This window comes from Bemisia tabaci, chromosome 5, assembly GCF_918797505.1.
Source record: "Bemisia tabaci chromosome 5, PGI_BMITA_v3".
Classification (NCBI taxonomy): domain Eukaryota; kingdom Metazoa; phylum Arthropoda; class Insecta; order Hemiptera; family Aleyrodidae; genus Bemisia; species Bemisia tabaci.
The window spans coordinates 45934932-45955603 of record NC_092797.1 but is presented as its reverse complement, the minus strand read 5'-3'; the positions used below and the strand labels follow the sequence as shown (position 1 = coordinate 45955603).

Genomic DNA, 20672 nt, shown 5'->3' with positions numbered 1-20672 from the left:
GTGTCAACGAAAGCGTTTGAGAGCGGTCAATATGTGACAAGGCACGAATTTGAAAAAAGGGAGACGTAGAATACATTAACGCTACATCAATTTTGCATGCAAAACGGTGCATGCGATGAACCACAAGACAAAATGAAAAATGAAGCACTGCATGGCCTCTTTCCTCAGCACAATTTCATGCAGTACACAGCGAGAAAAAATCATTTATTTATAAAAAGTTACGTTTCAGGCTTCAGAGCTTCATGAAAGTTTTTTTCTTCCAAACTTGGAGTTTTACGTAACACTTGCAGTCATGCTGGTATACATTTTTCACTCGTACAATTGGGGTCAAATCTGTTCAATAAACTCTATGATCAATTTCTCGATTCGAATAATATCTCATTTTACCACTGAATTTACAAAGTGGTGTAGGTAAGTCAGTCCTGACAGAGTCGTATTAAGGTTCATGTGATTTTACAAGCGTCGATTTCATTGATCGATGAAATAAAACTGGTGATAGATATGAGTACTTAAAAATAAGTTTTATTCAGCATATCAATCATAAAACGATAAGTTAGTATAAAAATGCTTCGGTACAAAAACCGGACTTCACGTCAAAGCTAACATCGTATTTGGTCAAGGTGATCAAAAAGTTTGGTATTCCTTACACCCCGCAATAAGTTACGCTCTATATTCTCACTGGTTACAGAAAAATCATTAAGCAAATCTAAAATCCTCTCGGAAACTCTGCATGTAGAAGGAATCATTCTCGCAATTATGTTTCTGAAAATCTGTCCGTCGAGGAATGGAAAGAATGGAGGGAGAGAAACGCATAAATAGGACAAGGAGTGTGCAGTGAGGTGTGCTATAAATTAAAAGCTTGGAAATAAGTTGCTATTTAAATAAAATATTTACCTTTGCGTCGTCCTTGCTGAACTGCAGAAAATAGTTTGAAGCTGTCCTAAAAGAGTTTTTTTCGAGAGAGAGTATTTGCGAGAACGCATACTCGGGTCTTGCTCCGAAGTTTGGACTGTAACTATACAAGTTCCAGCGGGCTGACTATTGAAATTGTTAGACAAAGCGATAGACAAAGAAGAAAAAGGAGAAAAATGATAAGTCTAACCACAGTGTATTTTCCAGTGGATAGCCGTTAGTTAGTCTATTTCTCCTTAAAAAACACAAAGACAATCTTTGGTAAAACCACACTCACTTGCGTAAAAAATTCGTTAATAAATTGCGTAAATAATTGTTTACGCAAGTGAGTGTGGTTTTACCAAAAATTGTCTTTGTGTTTTAAGGAACTTTAACAGGCCCCTAACGGTATTCAAAGTCTATTTCTCACCTTTTTTGTCCATTGCTTCCATCGACAGGATCACTCCATTTTTGCCTTGTCCTCTTTATCTATAACTTTGTCTATAGCTTTAACCACAAGTGTCAATAATCATCCTGCAGCATGGAAAAGAAGCTGAACATGCAATGCGAACTACCATGCACATGCGAAATGCAAACATGGGTGGAAAATGGGCTCACCACAGTAAGACTGACTTTGGAACCACGTGGGCCCGCTGACCGGGATCTTCTGGGCGGACGTGGTGGCGGGGGCGGGGACAGGGACGACGGTAGCCTCGCCGGCGCCGAAGTTGACTTTGGTCGAGAAGCCCCGGAGCCGGGAGTCCTCGGCGATCTGCCTCTCGGGGACGGACCAGGAGGCTCGTCGCTTGTCGACCGGCTTCATCGACGAGATGCGAACCTCCAGCCCGTTGTCGGCGGCCGTCGACGTGGACCTGCAGACCTCCGGGATGTCGATGCTGTTCCTCGTGGCCGGCTTCAGGGACCGCAGGAGCCGCTGGAACTCGTTCTCCTCCGGGTCGCTCTTGATGTTCACCGACGAGCACCAAACGCTCTTCGCGTCGTGGTTCTTCAGGATGCTCCTGGGGAGTGAATGAGTGGGAGTTAGTAATGGAAGAGGCATATAAAATACAGTCAACTCCGCTTAATTGGATCGCGTTTAGAGCAGGACAGAACCAAACCACATCATGTCAAATTTAACCGGGCAATTTAATATTTTACACGAAAACGTTTGTATGGACTGTGAAAATTTTAAGGAATTTGCTACGTACTATGTAGACAATTCACCGAAAATATTTACAAAAATCCGCACAACCGTTTTCACGTAAACAATCAAATTGCCCAATTTTTGGCAATAGCTGATGTGGCTTGGTTCCCTTCTGCTTAACGCGGTTCAATTGGGACACTAGTTAATCGGACAACTGCTTTATAGGGACAAACTTGCCCGGCCCTTTTACATTCTGGCAATGTAAAAAAACGTTGCTTTTTTGGGACAGATTTCGGGTCCATGGAGACAATTTTCTGCTGGAAGAACGTTCAAATCAAGTGCAAATGACTTAAATATGCTCAAACAGATCCTGAACAGTCAAAATATGAAGATTTTGGTGTTAGGTTATTCGAATGGATAAATATTCGCACTACCTAGTAGGTATGTTGTCTATGTAGCAAATTTGAAGAAAAATCTCAAGTAGACGACGATGGTCGATAAAATTACGTATGGTCTATATTGGTTCTATCAGAGTTTATACATCACGATTAATGTATGTGTGCTTCGAATAGATAACTATTCGAGCTCTTCGGTAGGTTTTTTGCCTATACGACGAAATTGAAGGCGAATTCAAGTGGACAATATCTGCCGCTGAATTTACACATAATTTGTTCAATCAAAGTTCATAGAAATAAAAAGAAGGAGAGAAGGAAGAGGAGGAGAAGAAGAGAGGGCGAAGAGAAATAATGATAAGGAAGGAAATGAAATAGTAATATTGTTGAAAAAGCAAGGAAAACCACAAACAGGTGAGGGATTGAAAGAATCACTGAAAAAAAAAACATTAGATCTAGAGTCTAGACTCTTGAAAACATTTGACAAGAAAAAATACTCTTGATTCAATCGGATTTTTGCTTGAATCAAAACGAAATCCGCGTAAATAAAGAGGCTTGGTTCTTGCTTTAAGCTAGATTCTGATTGAATCAAGAGTACTTTTTCTTGTCGATGTTTTCAGAGTCTGGACTCTACATCCAATGTGTTTTTTTCCAGTGATAAATAAAAATGAAAAAAAAAAAAAAACGATCCGAATAGAAAACGATAAAAAAACCTCAATAGCTATACCTCAGTTTAGGATTCTCCGCGTCTTCGGTGCTCTCCGGGCCATACTTCTGCGTGAAGCTATCGATAATCTTATTGTGGGCCTCATTGAGGCTCGGACTCAGTTTCCTGATCTCCTCGACGGAGATAGGCTTGTATCCAATGGCCTCCGGCTCCGCCGTAAGGAGCTCCTTCTCGTACTGCGAATCACCAAATCGGATCTCCGCGACACTCGTCTTCCGGTCGGTGTGGTCGCGCGAGTGCCGCCTCCTCCGTCGGTAGATATTGGTCGGCGGCGGCTTCCCGTCCGTCTCCACGATGTTGAGCTTCCCGGGCTCCGCCGCGAAGTGGATCTCCGTCTTGCTGAACTCCACCTTCCGCTGCTTCTTGTCCACCTCCGACGTCGGCGACCTCACCCGGGCGGCGTCCTCGTCCGAGAAGATCTGCACGCTCGTCGGGCGGACGCTCTCGAAGTCACCCGACGCCTTCGCCGAACAGTCCGACAGCAGGTCTTCCGTCGAGTTGGTCGACAGTTTGTCGGAGATCGAGTTCAGTGAGAAGCTATTGAAATCCGAGTCTGATTCCCTACAACTATCTCTCCCTTCGTCTACGGCGGGACTAGACTCCACTGAAACCGCCGTCCCGTTCGAGAACTGCCTATGTAAGAGGGTCTTCGTCTTCGGCGTGTCTTCGACAGAGTTGACTTGAACTATCGGTATGGAAATCGTAACCGGTTCTGACTTCCTCTTCTGATCGAACACACTGAAAGTCGACGTCTCGCGTAAACTCCGCAGGGCTTCCTGTATCTTCCCTCCGGGAAGGACCTCCTGTGACACTCAAAGGGTTGATTTCCGTCACCTAGCGTCACCGTTGTCTTCCTCCCGAACTGGTTCGAAAACTTATCCTCCTGGGTATCGAGGATGGACTTCGGCATAACCTCGTCGTACTTGGAGATGCCGAGCTTGGAAGGCGCCGCCACTATCTCGGAAGACCTGCAGATTCCGCTATCCGTCGATGACTCCACCTTGGAGTCCTCTTTGAGACGAGAGTTCTCGCCGTTCTGGTTGTGCATCTGCTCGAAGCCATAGGACTTCCGGCGGTTGTACCACTCCTCCGAGCGGCTGCCCGAAGAGGTGCTGGATTTACTGGAGCTGCGGCTTTCCAAACTCCCGGTCCCGTTGATTTTCGGTTTCTGCAACTGGATCTCCATGCCGAAGACGAATGACTTGACTTTCCCCGGAGCGGGCGCCGGCGGGGTGTCCGGCTTCGTTTCGGTGACTACGCCGTCGTCCGGTTCCGTCACTATCGGGGCAACCGGTTCCGGGTTCAACGGTTTTAATTTCCCGCGCACCTCGTTTAACGACTCCACCGTGATGAAAGAATCTTTCTTCTTGGCTGGTGTTAGCTTCCTACTCTCGGTGTTCTCTTTACTGCTGTCTTCAGCGTCGCTAAGCGGTTTGATAGAATCGTTGTCTATATCTCGTTTAATCTTCAATACTACACCCTCTAGTTCATTCAGATCCGACCAGGTCTTCGTGTGGACTTGTTTGAAATTTGGCTTTGGGCTTTCTTCCGCCTTTTGCGAGAAGAACTGTAACGATCGTCGCACTTTTGAGCCACGGCGCCAGTTGGACTCACCGTCTTCGGACGTTTTGTCGTCCAGGTTCAGACTCTTCATGTCCTCGATGGAATTGCTCTTTTGGCGGGTAAGGCTCCCGTGGGTTGAGGCATCGTCGGGGACGTCCGAGACACCGTTGGTGATTTCGGTGATCTTGATGGAGCCCAAGGAGCTGGACTTCTGCGAGGAGGCGTCGTCGCAGTCGGTGCTCTCGTGGAAGCCGTTCTCGAACATCCGCTTCCCGAAGCTCGGGGTGTGGAAGTTGGGGAACTTGCCGAAAGAGTGCGTCTCGGTCTGTCGGTGGAGCTTCTCGCAGATGCTCGAGAGCTCGGAGAGGCGACTAGATGGTTCTTCGATGTTGCGGGAGTTGAGGATGGTGCTGCGAGGCCGCGTGGGCGGTCGCCTCCCGCCGATGGATCCGCTTCGTCCGATGTTTACTTTCATTTTCTGGGGCGTCAAATCCAGAGGACTTGAGCTCAGCTGAGAACAGACAGGAACTCAATGTTAGACAAATTTGAGGAGCTGACTCGAATCAGGGACAACATATCTATGGCCAAAGTGCAAAACCACGTATCTCCATCGCGATGTTTCAAAACTTCCGCCCCTTTTTTTTACTCGAAGAGAAACAAGCTGACTTTATAGCTTGCAATTCAAACATAATATTCTACTGATAGAAAAGAAAAACTAAGGAAGTTTTAAAAAAATTACGTTGACTGGTTTTTAAAAGGATAAATTAAATAAGACAAGAAGTCTGCAACGTTACAAACGGAGGTACGTGGTTTCGCATTTTGCCCATAGATATTTTAAAGACCCCACTTGCACATGACTCTCATGCACTAACAATCTAAGCTATGTAGTTAGGTGTGATAAAAGTTGCAAAAAAGCCAGTGTTACTGTTCGTCCAATGATGATTGATGAATAAATCCAGGATTTATATGATTTTAGACTATGCAACTATCCCCTTCTTAGTATACACATACGTATCTGCATCTTATCCTACAGTATAGAATCATAAAAGTAATGTATAACGTCTAAAACGCGTAGCGCATCGCGGGGGGTTGGGCCGGGAGGCGGTCAGGGGGCGTAGCCCCACAGTTCTTATAATTTAATTGGATATTTAAATAACTAAACATAAAAAATTTAAGAATAAGAAATTTTTTAAGAAAATTTTAAGAAAAATTTAAGAAACTGATCGTTTGGTTTTTTTATTCCTGACATGACGCTATTGTGTATGAAAAACATAAAATATATAATAATAATAATAGACGGAAATGCCAAACAGATAAAATAGAACGTATAGAAAACCACGATTCATGTTTATAAGGACTGACTTGCTGAGATTTTTGCTACCTCTCAATTGAGTACATTTGGTAAATAAAATCATGCACCGATGCAGTCAAATACACTATCTACCAGAAAACCAGTCTTTTGGGTGGTCTTATTTTCAGATAATAAGATAATAAGATTTAACAGTCACTTAATCGTATTTATGGTAAAAGGAGCTATGTGCATAGGGTCTGCGTGCAACATAGTTCATTTCAACATAAATAAACGTCCAATTACGATTAAAAGACTGGCGTAACTGTTCACTTACATAAAAAGTGACAATGCTTTCTAATCTTGAGATTAAATATTTCAATCGGCATTTCTATGCACTGAGGTAACATAGGTTTGCTCTTTTAGTATGAGGTAAGCTTAGAAGAAAAATTGCCCATATCGAGTTGAGTTGAGTGTGACTCATTGGTGGTCAGAATGTGTGCATAATATTGCAATTAATTAAGAAAGGAAATGCTAATCGATGCTCATACCTGAAGATCTTCGAACGGTTGCTCTACGACTGGTTGATCCATCGGTTTAAATGGTTGACTGGATCCTTTTATGGGTGGCCACCCAGACATGGGCCCGCCACTCACCTGCTGTAAATCAAATTTCAAAACGATTATCTGAGGAACTTGCTACATCATTACACACACCTGACAGGGAGGTCATTGTAGTGCTCTGAAATTTTACACAATGTTTCTTCAAAAATTCCTTCCTTTCCTAGGTGTATTGTTTGAAAATCAGATAAATTTCAACAATAGAAAGTTTTCATCCTCCGATCTATTGACAAATTGAGACAAGACTTCATTTCGAAGCTTCGTGCTTTAAAATTGCATTTGAAGTACAGAAGTCATGTTAAGAAATGCTTTTATACTTTTTGGGTAGAATAAAAAAAGTTACACATGAACTGTATGGCTTTCCATAGGTGGGGCACGACTTCATCCTTCATTCTTGAAAACAAAAGCTTTTTTTTTAGAACGGTTGTCCTGAGCTTCAATATATTACTAAAAATGACTTACAGTTTTTGTAAGGACGCACATATTGCTCGCTTACTCAGGAGGTAATGAAGTAACTTATGTGTACGCAGAATGACGGTAACTTCTCTGAATGCGTTAACTGAAGGCGCAACGTGCAACTATTTCGACTCCTAGGAATGCAAATTGCCTATCCGAACAATTGAAGGCAATTTGCGGGCACATTTCATTCCAACATCCAACCGGATCAACATTGTATGCGACCATTGAGCCGGTGGACATGCTGTGTTGTAAGTGCTGGAGTTCCTTAGGTACAAGTGATCTACTACAGATTTCTTTTTGTCTTTTTTTGCGGATGATAGGTACACTCTGAGAAAAAACTGGTGATAGACTTCTCAGGAGTCGAATATACGTTTTTAGTTTCATTTATTGGAAGTGAATGGATAAATGTTTTTGATAATGGAGTCCTAAGTTATTTTTCTGACTTCCAAAGGTATGCAACGTTTTCTACATTAGATTCCGTATTCTAACTCATGAATTCATACTTTTCAGTCTTTCTTGCTGCATAAGTACGCATATTTTCATTCCTCAGTTTTTCATCTCTTGCTGCCATTTTAATGTACATCTTTAAAGTAAGCGAATGCCACGGTTGTTTTAAGTAGCTCCGTATGAGAACACAATAGTTTCAATTTGTGAATGATTCCACACAAAAGATGATGACTGTGTCTTACATTAAGACTGTAAAAAGTATGCATTAGGATAGTGAATTGGTTTATGCGTAAATGTGTTCGTTGAAGGCGCAACGTGCAACTATTTCGACTTCAGGGAGCGCATATTGCCTACCTGATCAATTGAAGGCAATTTGCGAACACGTTTCATTCCAACCGGATCTAACATTCTTGACCATTGAGCCGGTGGACTTGCTGAGCTGTAACTACTGGAGTTATTTTAAGTATAGACGTATTTGAATCAAAAGGAACTATATCTCTATTGTGACCCAGACCTTGAGACCTAAAATAATCACATGCATAAAAGGACCCATGTCACAATGAAAATAGTTCATTTTGATTGAAATCTGGCCATCGGTTAATGTCCGATAGAAATAAATGACTTTAAGGCCGGAATCTCAAAATTGATCTTATAGACAGATTTAAAGGTTTTATCTACCATGATGACATTTTTTAACTGTAAAGCATCTTTTTATTCTCCATGGGTAAAAAATTGCACTAAAAGGGTTGAAAATTTTTCTCGGTTTACTTGGGAATACGCATTTCTCAGAAAAGGTTTTCTATCGACATTTCTGATTCAAATATTTCGATCCAACATTAGAAAAGATATGACTACTTCACTGCAAATTTTTTTCTGTGCACCATAGTTCATTTCTCATTGATGATTACTTTCGAAGTTTACAAAATTGACCTTACCTTAGTATTTGACCAGGAACTGGTCTGTGAACGAATGACTTGAACGGAGCCCCCAGGTATATGGGCTTGAAACACCTCGAGTTGCTTCGTTGACTGGACTTGCTGGACGCTCCCATCTCTTCGATTGCGGGCCCGCCTGTCCACCACCTGAAACAGTCATATGGAGATGAAGTGCTGCAGAGGCGAGAAAACAGCTTCTGGCGGATTTAAAACGCTTACGTTGGGACGCATACCTAAGCAGAATTCTAAATACGTGGACTTTGAGCTTTTACTTCGAAACGAGTTTTGCCACGTCCGTCCAAACGGTCAACCTGCACGTAAGAAGGATCAACGTCTCTTTAATCCAAAGGATCCGGATGATTCATCGGACAGAACTTACAGAAATTCGAGAAAAAAGGTCATTTAAAGAAAAAGGAAAAAATTGGGATGGGATTTCAAATATTTAACCACGTTGCACAGTTCAAAACCAAGTGTACTGCAACTTGAATTTTGCAATGAGAATCAACGTTTTTGGCTTATTTTAGAAGCAATGCATCTGCCATTCATTTTCCTGTGCAGATGAGTTATCTAATTGATGAACCAACACTCAGTGTTCCGTAGCCAAGTAGCCTTGTAAATGGTAATACCTCGGTGTAGTCAAATTTTCTAAGACAATGAAAGTTGACTGGATCAACTGTTTAAATTCATCGATTTTCCCCCGTTTCCCGACGATTAAAGTATCACCTATACATGTAGCGATGAGATCGGTCGCGAGACGGTCAAATGGTACGGGAGATGGTATCGGTCGGGAGACGGTATTTTAAAGAAAATAGCTCGGTACCTTTGTATATGTTTGAATAAATCAAGGATTTTATTTTAAAAACATACTAAAGTTTTAAGACTTCTAATCTGAGTGAACCCGATGAAATGACTTATTTGAGAAGTAAAAAGCGAGTTTTTCCCCCTTTTGCACTGATAAAAGTAATAATAAATGGTCCCAGTATTGAAGAGAGCTGAGTCATTCAATTCGTAGATCAAGTCAAATGACCCTTCACCTTAGAGATGATTAAAATAAATTAGGGGTAATTTGAGAGCCAATTAAAGTCATGCATAGCATATTAGAGCCAGATAGATTGGAATGTAGTCAAATTGTCACTTTTTGGACGTAAGAGCGTATCTTTACTTTTGTGTAAGCCCTGGAGAGCACGTAATTATATGGATAATCAGAGGCTTATCCTAAAACAATGGTACGCTCTTACGTCATAAATGCGACGGAATTTGACTCAAAGTAGAGTCGAAGTTGACTAAATTTTATCTTCAACATGAGAACAGAATGTAAATTTTTTTAAACAGTGAACTAAGAAAAACAAAAAATTACATCTCCTGCAGATTTATTAGATCATTGAAGTTTTGGGACAGGAGTATTCCATTCGAAGATGCATCTTTTGCAACAGCGAGTTTCTACAATAGGAAATTCAGTCAGCCGATGATGGAAACCTGTTGTGACGTCGCGTCGTTGCGGGAAAGGATGGGGGGTGGGGTGGGGGGGAAGACGAGGGGGAGAAGGGGGAGTAGGGGGTCAAATTACGAGGAAAACGCGGAAAAGGAAGACCGGATTCTCCCGGTTTCCAGACCGGGAGCAAATCTATCTATTACCCATGCCGCTTCTACGTGGAAGATAAGTGCTTTTGTGGCACTGAGTGGCAACCGAAAAGCGAGCTGGCTTCCTCAGGAGAAAGACAATGGGCATTCCTACATCCATGCCACATTTGTGGCTTTATCGTTGGATTCTTCTGATGAATAATTGGCTTCATTAATGCTAAAAGGACCTATGTATATTATATAAGCATGAATTATAGTTCCTTTTGATTTGATTCAATTGCACAATGTTCTTTCCAGCTTGAGTGTGTCTACATGTCTGTTGATGAGCATGGAGTATGGCAAAATTATGTGGAGTAAATCAAAAGGTAGAGGTTTATCGTACATGACAAATATCACAAAGATGCTTATTGGTATAAAGTGTTTCAGAAATTAAGTTAATTTTACTGTTGCAATAACTGATTCAAAGTGACAAGTTGCAGTTAATGAGCGCACTTGCTGAGAAATAATGATATTGGGAGGGTGATTTATCTAATTTCGGGAATAGATTTTTAAATCAATAAAATGTGTGCTTATTCTGAAGCACTAGAGTCTGGTATAGTAGTTGTTCATTCGATCAATTTAATTTTTGTAAAAAATCTACAATAACTGCATTTCTATTAAAGTAACTGAATGAATGAATGAAATAGCACATACCGTAGAGGGGAAATTTATGTGAAATTGAAATGTTTAGGAATTAAAAAAAAATACTTGAGCATGATTACTCAACAACTAAGATCACCCAACATATTTTTTCTCGACTAAACCTACGCCTTTTGTCACACGGAAACTCTCTATCAAGATCTCTGGTGGTATGGTTTTTTCTGGTGATTTATAGATACAATGGAGCAATTTTCTCCACTGTCCTTAAAAAATCTTCAGAGAAAGTCGACTTGTTTCGAATAAATCGCAACCAAAAGTAATGTTTCCCATCATGCAAACAATACGACAAACTTATTAATTTTCAAACAAACTTCTATTCTTTTTTCACCCACTTTTTTCAGTGCAACGGTTTCGCGACCAGAGCCATCAGAGTATTTCCGCTGCGAGAACACGCCCACTGCTAAAACGGACCGTTTCCCTCGATTTCCAATTGCCCGGTCAAAGAAGCGTTTATTTTGCCCCTCATTACCCCCTCCCCTCCCCCGCCCCTCATTATCCGAGGCCCAGGTCATCGAATTCGTGACGCATCAGCGGGAATTGGCCCGGGTTCGGCGACCCGGCGCATGCGGGAGTCTATTTTCCGTGGAAACACCGCGTCGCGTTTCCAAAACCAAAAAACGACGTATAAGCACTTGTACGTTGCCAAATTTCACTTTATATAATACTAAATTTCGTAGTAAATCCGTGAATTTTTTCCCCTTAAAATTTACAGATATTTTAGTCGCAATTCTATCCAGCGTGTTTGCACATTTTGAGAGAAAATACCCACAGTTTTCCTGAAAAATGGATATCTAATTGCAGGAAATCTGGCGATGTTGTCTGTGTCTTATCTCGGCGCGACAGGGTACGAATAAGGGGCCCCCGTGTTCGGCCCTGGTCTGGCAACTTCCCTCAAGTCGAGTCGACCCTCCTATAAATGTCCTGCGTGGCAAAATCGCGTAACTGTATTGTAAATCGTACTTAAGTATACGCGGTTTTAGTTAAGAAGGGCAAATCGCCGATCAGCGTTGACATCTGAATCGGTCGGTGTTGAAACTGAACAAGTGTACTATCTAATGAGACCTAGTATATAGGGACTCTAATGGAACCCAGGGCTCGTCGAGAGATAGACTTGCTCGGTTTCGACATCGACTGATACATCTGTGACCGGGCTCAATTGCGCCGATCCGATGCTCCGCGAGGATTCAACATCCGTCCATAGATCCGCTGCTGTCTCTTCTACACTGTTTAAAATAATAATAATTTGTTTCTAACGACCAGAGACAATCTACTTTATACACCTCTACAACGCCATCTTTCCTATAATGTAAAAGTTACTATCTATCGTTAACACTCACATTCGCCCAATGATGACTGATAACCAAAGAAGCGAACAAGTGGTTTAATTGACAGTCTTAACTTAATTTGCAGCGAAGTGTTCACCTCGACATTCATCGGTAATCATTCAGAAATTTGTGTTTAAAAAGTAGCTCATAAATCATCATTGGGCAAAAAATAGTGTTAACCTCTGAACTTAACTTGTGCCTCATTCGATTACATGGCTCAGATTGTAAGAGCGATAGCTCTAAAATGTATTTTCTTTGCTTCCTCACTGTTAAATAAACCAAGAACTTGCTTTCAAATTGAAAATAAGATGCAACTCCAGCTAAGCGACAGTAAAGATAATTTAGACTCAAATAAAATAATTTCGAAGTTAATCAGAGTCAAATAGCGTCAGTTAGAGGAATTCTTTCCTGGAGACTCAAACGCATGGGTAGAAATGATAACCGTTTTTAATTCAATAGGTCCATGTTGAAGCCTAACAAGTTTTATTAGCGAATCATATCTGATATCCAAAACGTGTTTTTATGTCAGCACTCATCAGAAAAGAGACAGTTAAAAGTTGATACCGACCAATTTATTTGTATTAAGACTGTGTTATTTCATCTCAAAATTTTGCAAGATTTTGCGTGTAATCAGAGACAAGATTAGTAAGTTTTCAATTGGAACGATTTCTAAGTAAAAATGTAATTTGTGCGTGAAGATTTTGCACAGTTGAAATGTAGTTCCGTCTTTTTATCTTAGAAATGACGAGTCATCGCGTTAAGTTTGATCATCGATATTCTTTCACGCAAAAACGCAGTATCTCCTGTGCAGCAATTGCCTTCTAAATTTTTCCAAAGAAATGGTTAACATTTATTTTTGATTTTTTATGAGTATATTATTTGAATTCAAAAGCAACTTGGGTCATTCGGCTGCAGGAATTCCTCAGGAAAGAAGACAAGGCTTGTTAAATTGAAATATTGGAGGCGGGCCTTATTTTGAGTCCCAGTGACCTCTTTCGAGCACTTGACAAACCATAGGCTGCTGAAGAACACGTTTTACACGTCGTTGAGGGCTCATTCGACCAGATGGACCTGTCCATAACCCTTTTGGCGACTGTCTGTTTGCCGAAGTTTCCAAATTTGAGATGCAGGAAGTGTGCAAATCACTAATCCTGGCCTCACGGAACTGCCGTGGATGCGATTCTCATAGCCGTCGCACAGTGGACCGGATTTAATGAAGATTATTCATACACGGAGAGAGAAACATTGATTGTTTGAACCAATGGAGTTCAGCTACCAGTTCAAAGAACTGAACACTCAGTTACATGAGCTGCATGACCTTTTCAGTTTCAAACTTTGATTTGGTCGAGGATTTTAATGGTCTATACGTTCCGTTCATACCGAGGCTACCTCATTCGTTGAATTAAACCGTCATTCATTGTGTCGAAGTTGAGATAGGTCAACAGAAGAAATTGTTTTGGACGACCGAGAGTGCATTAGCCCAAACAAAAAAGCAACCACTTAACTTAATTGGTAATGCCGATTAATCACATAAAAGTACCACTAATATTGGTTGGCATGTACTGTCAGTATTTTATTATTACTAGAACCATGCTTTTTCTCAGTTGATACTTAAAATGCACGATTAAAGCATTTTCAGTGCCGTACTCAGTGCTTCATATCGTGGTAGAGGGTTCTTTTTGTTTTTTAATTGACTGTAATCAAAATTTTTGATGAATTCTTTCAAGACTCTCATCGTGCATTTTGAATTCTTTACAAATTAAAATTGTTGTCTTCTAGGAACCGTGGTTTTCAAATCCATTCTGATTGAATTTTAAATAATTTTTCATATTTTTTGTCGGTTTCAATACACAATGGAGCAGTAAAATAGCCAAGAAATTCGAATCCCGACAACAGTATAATACTTGAACTAGTCTTGAACCAACAAAATAGAGATGCACTGAAGAAATTGTACATTTTTCAGACATGCCTTCATTATTGGTCACTAGATTGACGATGTTCGCCCACCGTGTCATGGCGGCCACTAAACATGCAAATCGAGGGAATACAACGTAAATAAATCGTGACCATCCTCGATCGCAGCGCGGCGTGCGGATTTCAAGCGCAATAAATTAATCGTCCAGTGACGTCAGTGATCTGGAGCGCCAATAAAATTTTACGCTCGTGATGTCCCGTCTTCCCACTCGTTCTTGAAAATTGCCCGGGTCGCCCCAAGCGGGCAGTTCCGACGCGCGTTTCCCCTATCTTCCACGGCTGAAGTATCGAAGATCGATGAATCGAACGAAGTTCCGAACGTGCATTTCGCATTGACCTCTGCAGCTGAAGTGTCGACTTCGATTAATCGAATCCATCCATTGTCGTGGTGATTGGCGGTCGGTGAGAATAATGGGAACGAGAATCGGGGAAAATAAACTGAAATCGAGTCTCATTGAAGGCCTCGTTGTCGGATTGCATTTTATAAACATTTTTCTGGACTTGGGAATAATAAACGCTGGTTTCAAGCTTATATCTTTTGCGGTACATCTATGACTCCTAAAATGCGCCTGCATTTTTTAAAATGTGACACGCACTTCAATCGAACACGAATAGTTGTATTCAGACGATGTCAGCAAAGAAAGGGTATCGAAGAGGGAAAGTTCGACCAATGGTCTTAGAAGCTCAAGATTTTTCTATTATTCCCAATTGACGTGTATTCGATGGTATAATTGGTTCACAGGAATACTCATAATTTCTCCTTTATAACGTAGGCCCAAACTTGGGCCAAGTACGACAAAAAATCGTAGCTTTTCAATGACTCACTCCAGATTTGATGCTGATACTCAAAGTGACAGTTGACCATCTTCATCAATTTTGAGTGCTTAGTAGTTTTTAATTACATATCCACGGCTTATTAACTATCATATGTTTCGGCTCATTATGCAATTTGAACAAGAACACTAGGAAAATTCGTGCCTCGTACCTATTTTTGCTCGACCCAAGTTGGGTCCTCCATTTGATATTGAGTTAAAAGAAATGTAAGTTTCACTAAAACACAAATATTTCTCAAAAAAACATACATCATCAACTTCAAAATATCGAAACATCTTTCAATTTTGGAATTCAAATCTACGCAGATCTTTCGTGAAATTTTTATATTGAAGTTAATGATTACATCAAAATTAATCAGTCCAATATAATTAACAGATTTGGAGGTTGAAAATATGGACGAAACATTTGGTTTTGCAACATTGGCGTATACATTTTGCAGTCTGCGGCCACCATGTTTGTGATCCCCTAGAAGTCTGAAAAACTGGCAAACCAGACTCGAGGATATATGGAGAAAATGCTAATAAGATACGGAGACAATACGTGCAAAAAGTTAAGAGCCTCCCACTGCCTGTGCAAGTTGATGTCGGTGTTTTTGAAATCTTGACGGAACGAATAATGTTGCGTTGGTCTGGATTTTACTGTCTTGCGTAGCGCGGAGGGACTCTTTTCCAGGAATACGTATCGTATTTGGAAGTTGGATCGAAAACACATTATCGTTTCTTCCTCAGAATTTTCTCGGCAATATAATCTTTTCTCACTTCGAAACCTTTAGCTAGAGGCAAATGATTGAACTTCTAATACATGTATTAGCTTTGAAAATTCTCAGGTAACAAATTAAGAATTAAAGGGACTACGATTCCTTTTTCTTTGTTCCTGACCGAGTTCATCAGAAAGGAACAACTCACATCAAGTTAAAACTGAGAAAAATAGGTTTGAAATTTTATTCCTCCATAAGACTCGATGTAGAAACTAAACTTTAACCCCTCTTTTTACAAACGAATATTTTTTTTTCGACTTTTAGTTTTTGGCAGGAGAAAATATGCAACTAGGAGCATTCAAAAACATTCTTAACTCAATGTTTTTATTAAAAAAAATGTGGGTTGGTTCCTTTCTGATGAACTCGGTCCAAATGATGAACTTCCGCTGCTGCGAGCCACGGAATATTCAAATACTAATCTGTGATGATCTGTGGCGAAGCGTGAATGATCGATTATCGAAATTTCCACGTTTGAAGCTATGGTGAAGAATCGATTCCTGTTCATCGATCCTTTTCCGTCGGTTTAAATGGCAGATCAATCGATATATCGCAAAGCACGCCACGCCACTGGTGATGATCCGACGATGGGCATCGTTCGGACGGTTGCGTGATGGAGTGGTCGGTGAAGAGGTTACGAACCTTGCCGAATTGGTGGGTGGTGTTGGGCGTGTTGGCGGTCCAGTGGTCCGTCTCTACGCGGGCATGTTCGAGCATGCCGGTCAGATGGTCCATCCGGGACCACTCCGCTACGTTGTGCCGCTTCCGGGGCCCCTCTTGGCCCCCATTTGGCGGCAGAGACACCACTTCCATCATCCCAGGCGCCAATTCCACATCAGAACCTGCCGACAGAAACACAACGTACAGTAGTTACTCACAACGTGCAACGCACGGGGAATCTCTTTCCAAGATATATATAAAGAAAAAAAAAAAAAAGAAAAAAAACCTTATCAACTGCCACAAAACAAAGTACCCGAAAAATAAGAGAAGACTCTTGTAAAAAATAAAAAAGTATAATAAACTAGAGGGCAACTCTTCCATTGGCGGAACCAGAAAATTGGCAACATTGTTTTTTCCATTGAAACCTATGGAAATGTATCGATTCTTGGAGGGGCCGGGTGCTCCGTCAAGAATCGATTATTTAACATAGGTTTAAATGGAGGGAATCCGGTGTTGCCAAATTGCTGGATCCGCCTCTGAACTCATCTGACCGCTTCTCGGTCCAATCCCCGCAAAGCTCTTCGCGTCTTAGGCTTTGTGCGTTACGCGAACTGCCGTGCTAAGGAAAAACACCGTATGAACCTTCAGGCGTCGCCAACTTTCCTTCGGTAAATCACAAATTTTCGGAAAATTTTTTAAACATTTCTCCTCCAATTTTTCGGATAATTTTGTTTGCAATTTCACCTAAAACTCCTGAAAATTTCAAGGAAAATCATCCATAGCCTTCTTCAAAAATAAACATTTCATCGAAGGGAATTTGGCAACTCTCGGATATTCATATTATTTTTGCCGAGCTTTTTTTCGGTTATGTTTTTTTAAGCCTCTGGCTGTAGCCATTTTTCATTAGGACGTTGCGTTGATCTCACCCATTATTAGCCTTCAAAATGCTAAAGTAAAGGCAAGGGAAAAGTTCCGCGATCTCCGCAATATCTCTCGTACGAGCTCTATCCCCTCGCTTTTCTACACGAAACACTATTTACATTATTATCTCGACAAGAAAAAAAAAACATTCCATTTATAATTGCATGGATGTGGTCTATAGAATGTCATCCGCTTTAACTTTTGCACTACCCTCCCCTCGACCCTATACCTCTTACATTTTACTACAGGAACAGGCGCTGATCGTAGAGCGTTAAGTGTTTCGCAAGAAGGAAGAGCTCAGGCAAGCGCACGCTCATTTATCACATTACTATTTATCCCCGTAAACAAGAGGCAAACGGTTCGTTGGCCTGCAACAACTCGGTTCATTTCGCCGATTATCACGGAAGGCGTAAAAATGTTGAAATATAAAATCGCTGCTGTGCACGACGCGAGCCCTCTTCCGCCGTACTACGGCAAACAGCAGTAAGTCCGTGAGCCTTGAGGAACATAAGGATACGTGCCAACTAAGGCCCATATTGCGACTCACTTACGGCTGTCTCGCATAGGAAAGCAGTCTCCCCGCTGCTCTGAGGCGCATTCGCAACGCGAAAAGCGAGGCGAATATCGATAATATCGGTGCGAACGCAATATTTCAGAGCGTACCACGGGTTCTATTATGACGCGGCCGGCGGATTGTATTTAGCAGTGATATAAATACAGGCCTCCGTACAGGAGTTGATTAAAAAAATAATGGGAAAAAGTTGAGCTTGTATTGTGCAATGCGTTTTGTTAGGAAAGTTACGAGTCCGCGCGCTTTTTTATTCGCGATGGTGTGACTGGAATTGAGTGGAACAGGGCTTTGGATAAGTGATGATAATTTCTACACCCGTTTCTCTCGAGACCTTCCAGTAATCGTTTTAGAGTAGAGACTAAAAGCCATGTCAAAAAAAAAATTGAAAGGGAAAAATTTAAGGGCCAGTAATATACTCAACCACGAGGCATTTCTTTTTTTCCTTTTGGTTTACGGGGCGCTGTATAGTTATCATTGAAATAAATGTACTCACGAAGAACTGTGAATTTAAGGTATCCGAATAGATTTTATCATTTCTCGGTGATTAACGACATAACTGTATTGAACCAGCGTAACTAACCCATTGTACATATTTTAATATCATTTTAGGTAAGAACGTCTTAATTTTGATTATCGAAAAATCAGACGTCATGAAAAGAGGAACTGTAGTATGCGCCTATCTGTTGCCTTTTTCTTTAAAAGTACACAAGTAACACTTGCAATGGCGCCCTCTTCTTTAGAATTACGCTGATAACACTTGCAATGATGCACTTACACCGAGCTACACATACGACTACTACTCCACACACAACTAACACCCATCACACTACTAGCTTGTCGCAACTCTGGTCTTGTAGTCAGCAAGTTCTGTTTTCTTTGACAGCACCTCGAAAGGTTTCGGAATAAAACTTCTCAGAACAAAGAAATTTTCTACCCGTGCGCCGTCTGTAAAAGGGCAGATTACGCCACGAGAAAAATACCTTAAAACATTACCGTGGAGAATTAATCAGAGAGCTTTACGAGACGAATAATTTCAGAAGACGACAAAAACCTCTTTTGATTTACCGCCAGATCAAGTAAAGCACCCCTGTCACGGATCAGTTAATAGGAATCATAACATCAGGAAAAAATGCACTTCAATCGAAGCTAAGTCGATGACTCACCGATTGACTGTACCGATGGTTTTAGCCGCCAAAGAGTTTTTCGAGCCTTTCGTGAAAAAATAAGAGATAAGTTAACTTGTTGAACCTCAGTCACCGCCCTCTCATTCGTCATTTAAAAACATCTGTCTAATTTGAATACACATCGCCACTCTCATGTTCCGTCAGTGCGGGATCTTAGCAAATGCAACCTGTTGCATTTGCATTTGACCCACGATGAAAAAAGGCAGCGGTTCCCAAAGTGCAGTCAGTGGAAATCTCCTGGGGGTTTTACGGAACGGGGGGAAAACGTTTGGAAAAGGCGAAAAAGCGATAAGAAAAGGAGAACGCGGGGAAAAGAGCACAACCTCCAGAAGGGGAGCGTGAAATATTGTACTACGATTGCAACCTCTACGCTCTTAAAATCTCGTTCAAAATAATTATTAGTGAGGAAAATTAATGGTTTACGTTTCTTTTTCATACCGCAGACCCTAAAACAAAACCACGTATCTCAGTATGTGACATTGTACACTTTTTGTCATACTTCATTTTTTCTTTGGTAAACTATTCTACATGATTTCTTGAAAATTTCATTGATTATTCCTCTATGTTAGAAGAATTTTCTGTTTCAATTTCAAATCATAGAGTTGGCATGTTTCTCTTTGAAAAAAACATGATAGGACCTGAAATTCTGAAACGTCGCAATGAAGATACCTGATTTCTGACTTCGGTCATCGCTATACTTTACATCATCTTTTAAGGTCTATTAATATCAACTCAGTTCAATGACTCAGAAATTATTTTCTGCAAGAGGCAACCCTCCTTTCCGCTCTAGAAAAAGCTCGCAACAAACTCATTTAAACGTTCCGAGCTACGTTTGGCTGAAAAGTTTAGGAACCGCTGAAACAAGTCCAAAGGCAAAACGACTTGAATTTTCTCCGCTCAGTTCTTGGAATTAGAAACCACACACGTTTTGACCGGCAAAATCGATTACTATGCATGCGGATCACCCAGAGCACTCCGCTGAGTTATAGGCCCAACTCTAAATATGGCAAATGCAACGGGCATTTGAAACAAACTCCATTAAGCAGAAAAGATCTATCATCAACAGGAATTATGAAAAATCACGCATCAACTGTACATTTTCGATGGACGTTACGTTGTTTTTCGAAATTGCCTTCGTGGATGGATCTTTCTCTCTGAGTGACGCCGACTGCAACATTGTGACATCTCGGAACATTAATTGCATTGACCGTTCAGTGAAGCGTGCAGCCAGTGAGAGGCTGAGACAAGGAGCCAATAAATATGCGGATAAAATTAATCGGCGATCAGCTGAGCCGCGGCTACTTATAGCTCGACGTGGGAGTCGATTAAAGAGGGCCGACGATTTTTCTTCGTCTCGAGCCACGCGAAAACGCAGCCTTCGAAAATCGTCGAGATCGGATTCGAATGATCGAGTCGTGGAACGTGAAACCCACGCCCGCTGTTTTCGGAAGTCGGAGAAGAGGGAGCCTAGGAGCATCTTCCGAGGTAATTTGGTCGCGGAAGAATTTTTCATGGCTGCCAACTTAACTATTTTAGGTCGGAAATCGTTGTTTTTCGGACGACGGGACGTATCTCAGTTCCAAGCTTGCAAACTTGGCTTAAAAATTTCTTATTTTTACAAAAATATGATTACTTGGTTTCTGATCGTAATTTTCCAGATTATTGCATGTATAATCAGAAAAAAATCAGTAAAGGGTCAAGCT

At 41.2% G+C, this 20672-nt stretch overlaps 1 protein-coding gene across 1 annotated transcript in view; it reads right to left on the bottom strand.

Annotated features, from left to right (window-relative positions):
• LOC109031668 (uncharacterized) overlaps nt 1-20672 on the bottom strand; it is a 93740-nt gene that overhangs the window by 12581 nt on the left and 60487 nt on the right. Inside the window, exons 2-7 of the mRNA XM_072300773.1 lie at nt 16276-16475; nt 8467-8613; nt 6557-6664; nt 3999-5228; nt 3155-3954; nt 1510-1910 (exon numbers count right to left, since the gene is read on the bottom strand). Coding sequence (XP_072156874.1) covers nt 1510-1910; nt 3155-3954; nt 3999-5228; nt 6557-6664; nt 8467-8613; nt 16276-16449 — 2860 coding nt within the window. The 5' untranslated portion in view covers nt 16450-16475. The remainder of the gene's footprint in view (nt 1-1509; nt 1911-3154; nt 3955-3998; nt 5229-6556; nt 6665-8466; nt 8614-16275; nt 16476-20672) is intronic.